The 15825-nt window shown below is 41.8% G+C and overlaps 2 protein-coding genes across 4 annotated transcripts in view; one reads left to right on the top strand and one right to left on the bottom strand.

The window, feature by feature from the left end:
• The first annotated feature begins 2698 nt into the window (after positions 1-2698).
• LOC129099031 (dedicator of cytokinesis protein 7-like) overlaps positions 2699-15825 on the top strand; it is a 30830-nt gene continuing 17703 nt past the window's right edge. For all 3 annotated transcript variants that reach the window (XM_054608193.1, XM_054608191.1, XM_054608192.1), the window contains exons 1-19: positions 2699-2903; positions 4919-5006; positions 6263-6441; positions 6653-6721; positions 6854-6980; positions 7361-7573; positions 8517-8602; positions 8690-8756; positions 9002-9151; positions 9353-9433; positions 9639-9795; positions 9930-10060; positions 10927-11020; positions 11118-11280; positions 13903-14020; positions 14941-15011; positions 15103-15241; positions 15368-15469; positions 15569-15655. In XM_054608193.1, the coding sequence (XP_054464168.1) occupies positions 2854-2903; positions 4919-5006; positions 6263-6441; positions 6653-6721; positions 6854-6980; positions 7361-7573; positions 8517-8602; positions 8690-8756; positions 9002-9151; positions 9353-9433; positions 9639-9795; positions 9930-10060; positions 10927-11020; positions 11118-11280; positions 13903-14020; positions 14941-15011; positions 15103-15241; positions 15368-15469; positions 15569-15655 (2172 nt within the window). In that variant the 5' untranslated portion in view covers positions 2699-2853. The remainder of the gene's footprint in view (positions 2904-4918; positions 5007-6262; positions 6442-6652; positions 6722-6853; positions 6981-7360; positions 7574-8516; positions 8603-8689; positions 8757-9001; positions 9152-9352; positions 9434-9638; positions 9796-9929; positions 10061-10926; positions 11021-11117; positions 11281-13902; positions 14021-14940; positions 15012-15102; positions 15242-15367; positions 15470-15568; positions 15656-15825) is intronic.
• angptl8 (angiopoietin like 8) lies at positions 11493-13251 on the bottom strand. Its single transcript, XM_054608194.1, has 4 exons — positions 12830-13251; positions 12194-12337; positions 11895-12005; positions 11493-11807 (listed from the first exon to the last, which is right to left on the bottom strand). Exons 1-4 carry the CDS (start codon positions 13142-13144, stop codon positions 11790-11792), a joined length of 588 nt encoding a protein of 195 aa, XP_054464169.1. The 5' UTR covers positions 13145-13251; the 3' UTR covers positions 11493-11789.

Genomic DNA, 15825 nt, shown 5'->3' on the forward strand with positions numbered 1-15825 from the left:
ATATATCTACTCAATGAATTCGCTCTGAAACGTTCATGGTGAAGCTTTACAAATATATTTCTTCATGCTGGTTTATTTGGACATATCTTTGATGTATGTACACATGAATGCCTGGAGAAGAACGCTATTTTATTTCGCTAATAAACTAATTATGGAATGCACCATTGCACAGTTAATTAGAATTTGCTCAACCTTGGAGCATCAGAGAGAGAAAAAAAGCTGAGTTTTGTCATTGTGATTGAAGCGTGCCTGAGAGATGGAGAGCTCGAGCTTCATTTATTTTCATTAGCTGTGTCTACCGACCAGACTCCTGCCTGCTGCAAACTCTGGTGCTGCTCTGACTGCTGCTCCATGCATAAACGTATATCCCCAAGACGTCCGTCCTTGCTCGGCTACAGCCAAGCCTCTGTCACGCAAGGATGATTTTACCTACGTGTCCCCTCTTTCCATTTTTCACATCCCTCTGTACAATTCATGCCATTCATCAGCCATCTCACAGAGGACGGCCTGAGTACCTGCAGCAGCTCTCCAGGGTGCTGAATAGGACGACTGTGGGGTAGAAGGAGCGAGCAGCGGGGGGAGGGCTGCTGCAGCGAGTATTGCTATATTAATTCCTCATAGTAGGCATGGGGGTATGGAGTGATTGCAGGCGAGGAGGAGGGAGATGTAGATGCAGACCTGTCATTGAAATAGACAGACAAGGCCTCCATTAGTGGGAAGACTCACTGACAATGTCATTCTTCATTTGCACAAGCAGGCGGAGAAAGGGCCAGTCAAATATACAGTTTGTGACATTTATTTAACAATAAAGAATCCAGAATCCTTTTTTATGGCTACTTGTTTAAGAGCTGTAAGAAAAATGCCATATCATTCGTCTCACGGATCTGACTTTCAGTGCTGTTAGGCAGTAGGCCAGTAAACAAAAGCTGTAGCTATTTGTCATCTCCTTGTAGAGGTCAAATTTGAGGACTGAATCTTAAACAATCACTGATGAGGCAAGGCTTTCTTTCTTCTCCAATCCTGGTGAACAGCCCCACCTGCTGGTGTTGTCTGCTACAGATATCATGTAGCCCAGGCAGTCCTCTAGATGTTGCTATTGTGCATTTTTTTTCTTCTACTGAGATTAAATGCATGGTCGTCCTTGAGAGCTGAAGCTAAGGAAAGAAATGGAAAATACTGTTCCATGCAAATAGGAAATGTAATGCTAGGTGGTTTTATGAGTGTCATCGTCATGTTGCCAAAGCAAAGAAACCCCCTCTGGAGCAGGACAGTGAGAGAGTAATGTTGAGCTTGAAACTACTATTTCCTGCTTCCTAAATTTTATACAGAAATGAAACCAGTGAAACCCTAGACTGTGGTAGATGTGCGCCTGTGAACCGGTCAGGTGAGTTTACTTCTTGGACAGATGGGTGATACAGCCAACTAGTACAAGCTGTTCAAATTAGAGATGAAGAATAGTAGGAATGGAAGTGAAGCAGAGACATCCAGTGCGCTCTTACATTGATCTACAACAATACGTTCATCTGGAATTAAAAGATACTATGAAATATACAGTACCAGTCAAAAGTTTGGACACACCTTCTCATTCAACTACTTTGAAGAATGTAAAATATAAAACATATTCTGGTTTGTTGAGCATTTGTTTGTTTACCACATAATTCCATATGTGTTCCTTCATAGTGTGGATGTCTTCAATATTACAATGTAGAAAAAAATAAAAATAAAGAAAAACCATTGAATGAGAAGGTTTGTTTTTTTTGCAGCTTACAGTTGCTGCCTAAGGACCCTTTTCTAAAGAAAAAAATATGTAATTTTTTTCAATAAATGAAGTTTCTCAATGCCAAATCTCCAAAAATAAAATGTAATGAAGATTTGCTTCAATAAATAAATAAATTATGTATCTATAATTATATTAATAGATACTGGATACTTGATGTCCAGGGTGTGGCAGTAAGAAAAACTAGAAAAAAAAAAAAAATAAAGAAAAACCATTGAATGAGAAGGTGTGTCCAAACTCCTACTTTTTTCTTCCATCAAATGGAAAATTATATATATATATATTTTTTGCAGCTTACAGTTGCTGCCAAAGGACCCTTTTCTAAAAAGAAAACAATATGTAATTTCTTTCAATAAATGAAGTTTCTCAATGCCAAATCAAATGGAAAATTATATATATATATTTTTTTTTTGCAGCTTACAGTTGCTGCCAAAGGACCCTTTTCTAAAGAAAAAATATGTAATTTTTTTCAATAAAAAAAAATCAGTAAAAAAAATTAGAAAAATAAAAAAAAATAAAAAATAAAGAAAAACCATTGAATGAGAAGGTGTGTCCAAACTGTACCTACTTTTTTCTTCCATCAAATGGAAAATTATATATATATATATATTTATATATATCTGCCAAAGGACCCTTTTCTAAAGAAAACAATATGTAATTTTTTTCAATAAATGAAGTTTCTCAATGCCAAATCAGTAAAAAAAAAATAGAAAAATAAAAATAAAAAAATATTTTATTGAGAAGTGTCCCCGGATATAACACACACACATCATGGCAGACTTGACTCCACAGGCCGCGGTTCGGCTCCTATCCACTAGGAGGAACAGGGAGGGATCCTGCCCGGTCCACAGTGTCCCCGGATATACCACACACACATCGTGGCAGACTTGACTCCACAGGCCCGGTTCGGCTCCTATCCACTAGGAGGAACAGGGAGGGATCCTGCCCGGTCCACAGCCGGAGAAGGAAGCAGTCTGAGAGGGAGAGAGAGGGACCGCATCCCCGCACAACTCGGGCCGGACAGGAGGGGGGAGACTTCTTAACACTTTCTAATCTTCCTTTAATGGGGACGAGCCATGACCTCCACAGCCAGCGAGAGGAGGGCGTTTGCGCATAAAATCAATCGGTGCGTAAAATGTTTATTGGCTACATTGTTGCGTCTGACTGTGCGTAAAGAGTGACCCGCTTGGACACACACAGAGAGAGAGAGAGAGAGACACACATATGTAGCCAGTGAGCTATGGGTTGAAAGGTATCCCTGCCCACAAACCAGTCATTCTATTCCCACTATAACCAGTGGAGGGGTGAGAGTAGTGTTCATTGGAGCAGTGTGCGTAATAGTGAGTGGGTTTCTGACGCTTTGGAGACTTTAATAGGCTGTTTTGTTTGTGCGTGTGTGAATGTAGCATTGTGAGAGCATTGTCATTGTGATTGAGCTACTTAAAGGTTACATTGTAACGCAGGGTGCTAATCCAATGACCCACATTGGAGGAGGGGGGATGGATTGCAGGCGTTAGAGAAATGCTACAAAGTTTGTGTTAATTGTGATGTTTTGTGTTTTTGTGTTCTTGAGTCGTGTGAACGCCTCGCAGCATTATTGTAGCGACCTGTTTCCACATGTTGTAAACTGGTTTTCCCTCTTCATGCAGAAGGTCTACTGCCACTGCATTGATGTCCTATTACACTGGATAAATATTGATCAGATTCCAGGAGAAATCTAACAGTCATGGCACACCTGTCAACTGGTTATTTGAACAGCATGCCTTAACAACACTGGTGTGTGTGTGTGTGTGTGTGTGTGTGTGTGTGTGTGTGTGTGTGTGTGTGTGTGTGTGTGTGTGTGGAGAGTAATTGCAGCCAAGAGCCAGGTGCAATTGATATCTTTTCTTTAATAAATGTGGATCATCCTGTGTTTGTGCTTTACAGTTTGGCACCCTATTTATTGCCTTGCAGTATCAGATAGCTTCTCCGGAAAACAAACATGATGACAGATTCTTATCATTGAGCTGCAAGTGAATATTTTCTCACCCCCAGTGGAAACCTTGCAGAAATCATGTCAGCGACCTGGGTTATTATCAGCTTTTGGACCAGGCTCCATCACAAATTTTGATTTGTATATTACTCTATTGGCAACCCGTCACTTTGTTGATATGCCTGTCAATAACATTTCCTTTAGCGATATTAGCTTCATCGAACAGTCTCCCACTGCATTCCCCAAATCATGTCCGTCTGTCCTCTCCTTAGTGGGACCCAGACCATTGTTTAGTGCCGGATGCAGGAAAGGGAGGGAAGGGGGTGTTCTGGTTATTGCCCTCGCAGTTGATAGCTTTCCTTTTTCCTGTTTTAGATTGAAGGCTGCACAAACTTTTTCCACATCTTTTGAGGATGTAGCGATCAGTAAAATGGAAACATGCAAAGAAATGCTATGTCGTCATCAGCAGGAAGCCTTGCTCTGTCTTGGAGATGGGTGTAGAGGTCACGGGTGCTCTTTGCTGCCTTTACAGTCCATGTGTATTGATGGATTCAAGGCATGAACCCTAGCTATGTAATCATGAGGTCCACGTTGAAGCCTTTGCAGCTGTGTATATGAGAAACAGACATTTTGCGGTTCTAGAGGAGCAGCTGCTGTCTCTGTGAGAGGATTGTTTTTCCTGCTTTGTCTCTCTTTAAGCCTCCCATTTGCCGTTAGTGAGGCCATGAAGGCCATGGACAGAGGTCTGGCTCTGTGCCTGCTCCCCGGAGCCAGCTTGCCACCTCTCTGTGAGATCCGCCTGAGCCCATATCCAGAACAGCTGCGGGACTTCAGCATCGCTACTAGTACTGGAAGCTGCAAACTTCTGCTTTGGAGTTTTAACACAACATCAGAAACATTTAAATGAGCAAAATATTTTCATTTATGCAGATTTCTCCAGTATTGTAAGACATAGAGGCCTAGTTTCTTCTGCAGTAGTTTTGGTTTTGGGATTCTTAAGTAGGGCATGCAAACATTGACATGATAATGAGATTTATGCATCGGCCCAATTCAGTTTCTTCATATTTCTTTTATCTTGAAGAACTCCGCATCTTGACAGGATTTTTACAGACATTTTCCACGCCTGTAAACTTGTGCCTATGTTCCTTTCATATCCTTCTCTTTCTCAGGACGGTTGCTGCAGAGGTCAGAAAACAAGTGTCCAGAGACTATGGCTCTCCTCAGCTGACCAAGAAACGAGGAGGCGCACACCAGCCGGTGAGTCACCTTGGGTTTAACGGGAAACATTTCCAAGCCAGTAGGTTTAAAGCTCCAGTTAGCGCGGTCAGACGTTTATGGGTGTAACTTTGTGAATAAGGCTTAAGTTTAGATACAAGTGCAAGTGCAGATGATTGTACGTTTTAATTAGTGTTGACAGCAGGCGTGAGGGGAGGAGGTTTGGAAACATGATATACCGGCTCTCGCTCACCTGTGTTGGTTAACAGCATGGGAAGGTTTCTGCTTGGATACTCATCTAAAATAGAGTAACAGGGTTGTTACATAAGACACACACGTGTTTAGGAAAATCTCTGTCACACTTCAAGGATGACCGTGTAGTTTTGAAGTGATCCAGCAGAAATGAAGGAATACTGTGTGGACTCCACTGTGAACCATTATAATATTTTTATTGTAAAATGGGGTGGCCGTGGCGCAGTGGAGAGCAGGGTAGTTCTCCAATCAGAGTATCGGCGGTTCGATACCCGGCTTCGGCAGTCGATGTGTCCTTGGGCAAGACACTTAACCCCAAGTTGATCCTGAAGGCTTGCCATCGGTGTGGACTGGATGTTGCATGAATGTTAGTTAGAGTCTGATGGGCAGGTGGCGCCTTGCATGGTAGCCTGTCATCAGTGTGTTAGTGGGTGAATGATATGTAATGATATGTAATGATATGTAATATAAGCTTTGAGCTACTGATTGTAAGTCGCTTTGGATAAAAGCGTCTGCTAAATGACTGTAATGTAATGTAAAAATCGTCTTTAAATTGCAAGAAGATCATTCTAATTTTCAGATTTGTGTTTACGTGCTTTAATATACACGTTCTTTTTCTCATACTCTCTTTAAATATACCTGTATCTGAAATGTCCACTGTCCTTAAGTCCCCTCCTGAAAGAACCCAGTGAGCTTTGATTGGTTTACAAGAAAATATGTTGCACCTTTGCAAAAGTAGCTTTCAAGCCGTGGTTGGAGATACTCAGATGGAGGTTGGAGCTTTTTTAAAATACAGTTGTTGACACTGTGAGTTTAGTGAGAGGAGCACATACATTTTTTTTTAAAGTATTTGACATTGATGAATCTATTTTCTGTGTTTGCATTGTGTATAAATGTCTAATATCCCGTATCGGTCTAACCTCATGGCACCCTGCCTCCTTTCACTGCAGCGTGTAAGTCCCTCTGATCCTTCTGATCAGATAAGGATGTGTCATTATAGCCACGTAATAGTTTTTGGTAAATAATAGTCTAATGTTGTTTGACAGTTGCCCCTGACGGAGGTGGTGGAGCCGGTGGACTTTGAGGAGTATGTGAGCAGTCATGCTCCCGGGGTGGAGCCCGGCCCGCTCAGACAGCTGATGGAGTTCCCACAGGACGACCTGGAGCTCCTCCGCCTGGACAAAGAGTGCACTACACTGGAGCCGCCACTGCCTGAGGAGGACGAGTGAGTCCGACTGCTAACGGCCAACACAGCCCTCACACCGTAACACACATCCCTCTGTGGTCTTTACATTAGCACACACACAGGATTAAAACGTCTGTAATGGAGGACAAACATCACTCCAGATATGAACAAGGCCTTTCTCTCTGCAACACTGAACGAACATAAATATTAAAAGCATGCTTTGCTCAATTATTCATGTTTCTCTATGTAGCTCCCTGGATCCCAGAGTGAGAGATGCCCTGGCCGTCTACACAGATGACTGGCTGGTCATTCAAAGAAAGTAAGTGATGTAACCGACAGTACATGTTTCCTCTCGTTTTAATAACGTGCACCACTTTTCCCTGTTTCGCTGTTCACGTGGTTGACAGTTACATTATTACTGGGCCAACTGTCTTTGTTTGATTTTGTGTAGATATCAGCGCTACAGCACCACATACACCCCTCACAACTCTGAGCGTCAGAGGGAGAGGCGGCGAGGGCTGCTCAAACAGACCTTTGAACTGGATGAGGCTGCTGCTGCTGAGCGCCAGGACGACCAGGTAGCTGATGTTCAAAGGACTCAGGGTTCATTAAACTAATCTACTGTACATGCAGTGTTCCCACCAGTGAAAGCTTAAAAGCTTCATCATCATTATCATTTAGTACCTGGACAAAGAGAAGCCTGTGTCTCACTGTGATGGGAAGACCGTATGAGTAGCCTTCTGCTCAGAGAGTTGATCACAAGGAGAATGAGTAATGGATAAATGGATATATGCTTTGCTCATCAACCATTACACAGTCTCTATATGAGTCATAATAAGGTAATAGCATATTCTCCGTGTGTTTTCTAAAACATCTGCAGTGAGCACTTAAAGGTGACGTCTTTGCCTGGAAGGGAAACGCATGACCTCACTCTCCGTCTCACTCTCGTTTTCTTCAGGATGACGCCAAGCGGCGCTCGGTCAGCCTTGATGAGACCCCTCGGGGCAGCTGGGCCTCCAGTATCTTTGACCTGAAGAATTCCTCACCGGACGCTCTGCTGCCATCTGTGCTGGAACGGGCAGCTGCAGAGGACATGGACCGCCGTAATACGGAGGCCCGCCTGCAGGGGCGCCACAGTGACCTGCTGGGCCTGTACCCGCCCCCTGATGAGGTTTGTAGTAAACCACCCTGTAGATGCCTCTGCTGTGGGACAGACTATGTTAAACAGATGGGTCGAGGTGTTTTAAGTGGGGTTTCATGAGTTACTTATCCACAGTCAGTGTATTAACTACAGCAGACAGTCGGCACGCCCCAGTTTGAAGGAACAGACAGGAGTACCAAGCAACTGAACCTGTTATCTATTCTACCTTCAAAGCCACCAGGCTCCTTTGACACAAACAGTAATTCTAACCTGGGAGAACACGCCTACTTCTACCTTGATCAGTTAGTTTGTTGGTGTTATTGTTAGACTTTGGTGTTGTTAAGGGTTAGTTCTGATTCACCAAAGTGGCACAGTAACATTACTATAGGTAATACAATGACTACAGATAAGTACCATATTCAACCCAATTACAAAACACCTAACTATCCCTTTTTAAAGTAAAAACACGGTGACTTTATCATATAAATAAGTGTCTTTCATGACTCTTGATCACTGGTTTGTCTTAAATAATACACTTTCTTAGTCTTTACAAAATTATACAAGGTTTATTGTAGCTTTGAAGAAATTATTACATTTTATGAAGTATGATATCAGGCTTAGTAATCTTAGGGAAAAGTAAGCAGTGATGCTATCACACAGCACAGGCCTCATATTTAATAATTGAGGTGATTATCTAAACCTTCAGCTAGGAACTACTTCTACTACTATTTGTTCAGCTCAGGGTAACAGTATTAAAAGTTCCCTTAAAGTAAATCTCTTCAAACCTTTCCACTGCTACACAACTATGTTCTCTTTTTCTCTGCCCGTCCTTCTTCTTTTATAACTGAGTACACGCTGTCTCTCTCTCTCTCTCTCTCTCTCTGCCGCTACGTTGTCATGACACCTGTGTAAATGTTACGCGGGTGTGTGTATTGTAAATGGCTTTTCGTGTGTGTGTGTGTTTGCGTGGCAGGATGAAGCGGTAGAGAGATGCTCTGTCCCTGAAGTGCCCAAAGAACACTGTGGCCAGAGAATCATGGTCAAGTGTCTCTCTCTGAAGTGAGTTACATTTGGAATATAAAATATTCATTTTTAGAAATACCCTTCCAGATGTCCTTATTGTACTTTATTTTTTATGTTTTTCAGGTTTGAAATAGAAATTGAGCCGATATTTGGAACACTTGCCCTGTATGATGTCAAGGAAAAGAAGAAGGTATTTTTTTTTCATTTTTTATTTGATAAACTTCTTCCAATGAGCACTCCGTGAAACGGCTTACGTAATGCTGAGCTCATGCTTAACTAATTTAATTTCCCTTGTTTTAAAAAGGTCTAAGTGGTCTTGCGGTTTAGATCACTGAGTCAAAACTGAATTAAAATCCCTCGAGGTGCATTTCCATTATCATCTTTCCTTTCCCTCCCTCCGCTGTTTCCTGATTATCTCAATCTTCCCTCCAACAGATCTCTGAGAATTTCTACTTCGACCTGAACTCAGATCAGATGAAAGGGATGCTTAAACCCCACACACCTCACATGGCCATTTCCACATTGGCCCGTTCTGCCATCTTCTCCATCACATACCCTTCTGCTGATATCTTCTTGGTCATTAAGGTACTGAAGGAACCCACTTTTACTCAGAAGAATCAAAATGTTAATGGAATAAAATGATGTTTGCTCTTAAAGAAGTCCACTTGCCATTTTATTTGGCATTCAAGCGCTACTTAACAGATTAAAAAAAATAAAGTTAAATTATTAGTATGTGATTTAAAGATGTGCTTTACTGTATTGACAGTTTGTGTGCATGTATTTCAGCTTGAGAAAGTCCTTCAACAAGGAGACATTGGAGAATGCTGTGAACCCTACATGGTCATGAAAGAGTCAGACTCCTCTAAGGTAATGGAGCCAAGCGTGGTTTAAACTGTTGCAATGCTCATGGCCGGCGACCAGCGGGCACATAGGGCGGCTTTGCTGTCTAGTCACAAGCATTGCTCAATTCTGTCTGGGTGGCTGCAATATTGACCGTCGTCTGTGGCAGGTCAACTCTGTCGGCCACTGCAGATATTTTAAGCCTTTTACTGATATTTTGTTTTATCTTCAGCACAAGGAGAAGCTGGAGAAGCTGCGTCTGCAGGCGGAGCAGTCATGCAGTCGTCTCGGCCGTTACAGGATGCCTTTTGCCTGGACGGCCATTCACCTTCTCAACATCGTCAGCAGTGTGGGAGGTCTGGATCGGTCCGACCCCGATTCTGACTCTGGTACTGCCGACTTCAAACGCCTCCTCAATTTTACACGTACATGCACGTACAGAGAGCATTTAACTAGTTGCAGTGACAAACAACAGTCATGCACATGTCTCGCTAATATATTATATGAATTCTCTTCCTGCCAGAGCGAAAAGGTCATGGGACATGGAATGAGAGGAAGAAGAAGGGGATTGAGCGGATGAGTATTGGAGATGAGATGTGTAACTTTGCCACTTTCCGTCCAGCAACGTTGACCGTCACCAACTTCTTTAAACAGGTCGGACTTATTTATTGACTCATTAAGTAGTTAATGTCGTTACATAAACCTGACTAAGATGTGTGATGTAATGTGGCCTAATCATTTGACTGATAGAGCTGAGTGTTGTCACTCTAAAGGCTAAAAGAGGAGCAACCAAACGGATACCTAACGTAGATAACATAATGTATAGATAACGTAAGTCGTGTCTCCATTCACATATTTTGAAGTATGCCAGACTAATAAGAAAAGCTGTATTGAAACAGCAAAATTCAATAACATTTTTTTGTGAAAATAGAGTTGTTGCTCTAAATGGAATATTGAAAACGCCTTTGCTGAATAAAATCTGAGGTAGCAGACATTTAAGTCACATTACTTAAATGTTTGATCCGCTGCCAGCGTCGTCACGGATATTCCCATGACACGCAAATACCTTAAAAACATTTTTTTTTATCTCCAGACAGAATGAATCATGGCCAATAATGGCTGACATGAAAGAACAATTCAAACTTACCTAACTGAAACAAGTCCCTGACGTCACAGACATGGGTTAGTCGTCTACGGCGTCTTGTTTTGTTCCCGTTCACATACTTCTTCCTCTCTCTTTAGCGGTGGATTACAGCCATGTGTAGCTTCTAGCGCAGACTTGGAACCAAACTAAACTGTAACTTTGTTTATCCGCCTTCAAACCAGTTAATGGAAACAAGCCCAATTCACATTTCTTTTTTTTACGACATCCATCAGGTTCATTTATCATTCACTTGACAATTGAATGAAAACATGTCTATTTTAGTACAGAACTGTGTATTTTAAAGTAACTCCTAAATCTTAATGAGACTTTTGTAATACCAATATCAAGCTCTGCTCCTGTGTTTGTATCCATGAAGGAGGGGGACAGACTGAGCGATGAGGACCTCTACAAGTACCTGGCAGATATGCGCAGACCGTCCTCTGTTCTGCGACGGCTGAGGCCTGTCACAGGTAAACACCATGTGCTCCCACAGTCAGGATGTTTGTGTGAAACTGTCTGTATTCATGTGGAAAGTTTAATGGATGCTTTGTGATTTTTGTCCCTCAGCCCAGTTAAAGATCGACATCTCTCCAGCTCCGGACTCGCCTCACTACTGTCTGTCACCAGAGCTGCTCCATGTGAAGCCTTACCCTGACCTGCGTGTTCGCCCAACCAAAGACATGCTGGAGTTCCCTGCTCGCTACGTATACACGCCGCACACCACCTACAGGTGAGGGATCCCATGTCACACACACACATACGTATGCACATACTGTGTAAGTTGACCCATAGAACAATTATACATTCACCCATTCAATGCGTGCATGGCTTACTGTGTTTGTTTGCACATTGTTTTGTTGTTCTGCCCTCACTTTAGTCTGCAGTTTTAAGCACATTGTAAAATGTATAAATGGGAAAAAAACAAGCCATCATCTTTGTTTTTTTCTATATATGTATTTACATAGTACACATCTTAAAAATCTATAATAATTTAACAGTTTTATTAAATTTCTCTCTTGAGAAACAAAGTTTACTTAGTATATCAAAGTCAAAACAAACAAAAGTCATAAAAACATAAAAGATGGATGAGAGCCACAACAACAAGGACATAATCATAAGACTACTAAAAAAAATAGTTTCTGGCTGTATAGCAATCATCGCAGGGCTGGAAGGGAGTGCAGTGACATCACAGAGGTGAAATCTGGGTAGACTCCGAGACCTCAGTGGTGAATCTCAGAACTATGTCATAGCTTCACTCTGCAAGAGGGAAATAAAAGGGTAAATTGAATTGCATGAAAACATTAAAAGTTCAAAACCGTACATTTTATATTTTATATGTCTTACCATCTTCTGGAGTTTGGAGAGCTGCTCATTCTGAGTCTCAATATTCTCTTTTTGGAACTGGGTCAAATGCTGTAAATCTTTCAGGACGTTGGATTGCTCCTCAGCTTTCTCCTAAAAAACAGGAATATATGTTAATCAGCTGTGCGTCTCCAAATCAGTGACTGCTGTTCAAATAAGTAACGTCACTGTGTGCTTGTGCATTAACCAGAAGTGAATATTGTCAGGCTGCTGGGACAGCGAGGGAGATTCTTCCCTCTATGAGTTGTAACTACACGGTGACTGTGTCAGCTTTCTGTTACCAGCAGCTCTTTGATGCTCATGTTGATGTTGAGATACGATTCCAACTTCTTCACTTTGGCATTCAGCTCCACCTCTTCCTGCTCCATGCTGACCAGCCAGTCTTTAGTCCTCTTGGTCTGAGCCTGTTGCTTGGCCACCTGGGTCTGTCAAAAGAGCAGATATCCATATTATCCTCTTCTCCCAACGATGATCGCAGCTGCCTGCCCCTCAGTGTGACAGGCAGCTTTCTAATGACACCCTCACTCTCTTATCTCAGAAGAGTAACACGCCTCCATATACATCAGGGAAAAACATTAAAGAATCGTATGATGATTCTAGGTCCTACAAAGGGAGAAAAGTGAGACGCTAAAGCAAGAACAGTCACATAGGGGTTGGGATGTATAGGCGTAGTTGTGTTGTTTAACACGTGAGCACATGAGAGCTGCGTTGTTATGTCTGTTCAGCTGAGAAGCAGATGTTTAATCAGATGTTACATACTTGACATACCGTCTCTATCTCCCTCTACTCCTGCATGTTGTGTCTTTTTAGATCTGTTAGCCGGATTATAATTCTCAGTGGAAATCTCTCTCGTAATAACACAACCATTCAACAGTACAAGGGGAATCCGTTGTTTACAGATTTCTGTGTTTTCTTACCTGTAGCAACTGTATCACTTCTTTAATCTGTTTCTCCACTTCCGCAGCCTGTTCAGTCTCCCTCCCCAGCTTTTGGAGAGTCCCCTCATGGCTCCTCAAAGTCTGGCTGATTTTGGTGATCTTGGCCTCGGTGGTTTCATAAACATAGTTAAGGGATTCGCTGAACTGTATGACGCCAAACATGAGCACGTTGATTTCTTCCTTCGGCGTAGCCTTGTCTTCCATCTTGCCGGTCTTCCTCACCGGTCCTGCATGCACTGCTCTTAAACTAGCAGCCAAACAAAGCAGGCACAGACCCCAGATCATCTTTATCATACCTGTTTGATGTAGAATCTCAAAAATGAGGAAGAGTGGGGGAAAAACAACGTATTAGCCTATCGCAGCTGTGCAGATGTCAGCAGGATGATGAATGAGGAGCTGGTCTGTGCGCTTTATATTGCATGTGTACATGCAATACCATGGTCAAACATTAGCTCAGTGTGTTCGATCACAGGTCTTGGCCGTGGCCTTAGTCTCAGTGACCCTGAAGTTTAACCCCTGAGAGAATAATTTAGTCTTTTAGGACCACCAACACATTTGACGTACATAACGGTACATATAACAGAGAATAGATACAGAAAATGTATGAGCGGTATCATCTGTGTATTATTTAATATTATTTTAAACAGAAGTGACTTGTGTCCGTCTTGGCCTCTTGACAAGCTGATAAACGAAGCTGTTTCAAAATATGAACAAATGTTACATCGAGTGTTTACCTTGGACAGGAGTTTAGGTGACATTCGCCAAGCCAATGCTGTGTCAAACTTTTCCCATGTGCACAAATCTTTATCTCTGTCTTTTCCTAGAATACGACTATAAAAGGCTTTTGTAAGTTATCAGGAATATTACAAGCTGAAACTTTGGTGTGAAAGTGTCTCCTTTCGACTAGTATGTTAGGATTCTGATTGTCATTTAACTACAATTATCCAACACACAAAGTTCCTTTGACTCATTAATGGCTTTGCGTTTTTTTATTCTGTCCTTGTCATATTTTCTCTCTCTCATTCTCTGCCTTGCATCCTTTTGTCTTTCAGAAACTTGCTCTATGTTTACCCACAAAGTCTGAACTTCAGCAGTCGTCAGGGCTCAGTGAGGAACATCGCTGTGAAGGTTCAGTTCATGGCAGGAGAGGACCCCAGTCTAGCTTTACCGGTGAGTCACAGACGAGGAGAATAAGTGACGACGTGAGGAAAATGAAACTCCAGTCACTAGAAACAGTAAATGACGTCTTCTTGGAAGTATGAACAAAGGGGAGTATTTTTGTGAGCACAGAGGGAAGGAACATCTAGTTACATTTAGTCATCTCATCATTTAACAGGAACCGTTTTTCTAAACTGAATACTAAATGGTGAAGGATATTCTTGTAGTTTGCTCATCTATGGATAACGAGGAAGTGGTCATACGTCAAGGGAGGAAAGGTGTCCAAACACCGAATGAACCTTCCTAAACTATTTCTTCAACATAATCTATTTCTCCTTTTTTGTCTAATTTAATAACCAAATGTTTTCTAAAATTTTAAGAACTTATTTAAAAAAAAACCCCCAACTTTAATCATAATGTTTAAAGATGGTTTCCAGACCAATCAATAACCATTAACTAACTATTGACTATACAATGCTATTTATATTTGTGTTTCAAATGACTTGTTAACCGTTTAACAAAGTATTATAATAATTATTTTAACTTTAGAAAAGCCATCCAAATAATGTTTATAGACTTTTTACAAACCAATTTTTGACAAAGTGTTACAAATATTTGGTCCATAATGTTAATAGATGTTTAAAAAATGATTTCTTAAATGTTAAAAAATGATTTGGTATTCATTTACAAGTACTTAAAAACATTAAGTAAAATGTTAAATATGAACTGTTGAATTAACATAAAATGATAGCATTACTAATAATTATCACGCCATTTATTAATCATGGTCATAAAGTGTTTGCTAACAAACCTAGTTTTGTGTGAGACACAAATCCTTCAAATTATTACAAGACTACGTTGAGGATGATTATGTCTGAGGACTTCCTCCTGTTTATCAGAACTACTATGCTAACGCTCTGCTGTTTGACCAGGTGATCTTTGGGAAGTCGAGCTGTTCTGAGTTCATGCAGGACGCCTACACTCCCATCATCTACCACAACAAGTAAGGCCCCATCACCCACCGCCCCCCCACTGGAGTTTGTCCAACTCTGTCTCACCCTTTTAAACGTTGTGTTTAACCCTTAACTCAAAAGGTCTCCTGAGTTCTATGAGGAGATGAAAATGAAGATTCCTGCCAATCTGACAGACAACCACCATCTGCTGTTCACCTTCTTCCACATCAGCTGCCAGCCCAAACAGAACACTCCTCTGGAGACCCCCGTGGGCTACACCGTGAGTAGTCTCCTTCAGCCGGCCCACGTCCAACACTCCCACCCACACACCGACTTCTCTTAAAGTTCCCTCTGTTGTCTTGGCACCGGTGAGCGATCGCGTGTCTTTTTCTCTCTCTGCTCTCAGTGGATCCCTCTGATGCAGCACGGCCGACTGCGAACCGGCTCCTTCAGTTTGCCCGTCTCGGTGGAAAAGCCTCCACCCAGCTACTCTGTACTCACCCCTGACGTGAGTCTGTTTAAAGGGAAATGTGCTGATATCGGTTTGCCTGCCATTATCTGCTCCTTCTGTGTTGTGTTAAATGTGTTGGATGTCACTCTGCGGCAGGTTCAGCTCCCAGGCATGAAGTGGGTGGATAATCACAAAGGGGTGTTCAATGTGGAGGTGACGGCGGCCTCCTCGGTTCATACTCAGGTACACAAATGTGCTTTTTATACTGTAGCTTCTGCTTTTCCACGTATTTCTTCCTCCCACCTTTTTAAAAAGCCATATTGGAGAAAATATTTACTATTCATAGCGTAGTGTTTTAGAATTTTACGTTTTTTTATTTTTATTAATTATTATTAAGCCAGATTTTATACAGT

This window comes from Anoplopoma fimbria, chromosome 11, assembly GCF_027596085.1.
Source record: "Anoplopoma fimbria isolate UVic2021 breed Golden Eagle Sablefish chromosome 11, Afim_UVic_2022, whole genome shotgun sequence".
NCBI lineage: Eukaryota > Metazoa > Chordata > Actinopteri > Perciformes > Anoplopomatidae > Anoplopoma > Anoplopoma fimbria.

What these genes read in the sequence shown, in the direction of transcription:
- angptl8 (XM_054608194.1), bottom strand. Translation starts at nt 13,144, where the DNA reads ATGATAAAGATGATCTGGGGTCTGTGCCTGCTTTGTTTGGCTGCTAGT. An exon ending in AAGTGATACAGTTGCTACAG is followed by an intron (nt 12,338 to 12,829) that starts GTAAGAAAACAC and finishes CTCTTTTGACAG; the next exon opens with ACCCAGGTGGCCAAGCAACA. An exon ending in TGAGCATCAAAGAGCTGCTG is followed by an intron (nt 12,006 to 12,193) that starts GTAACAGAAAGC and finishes CCTGTTTTTTAG; the next exon opens with GAGAAAGCTGAGGAGCAATC.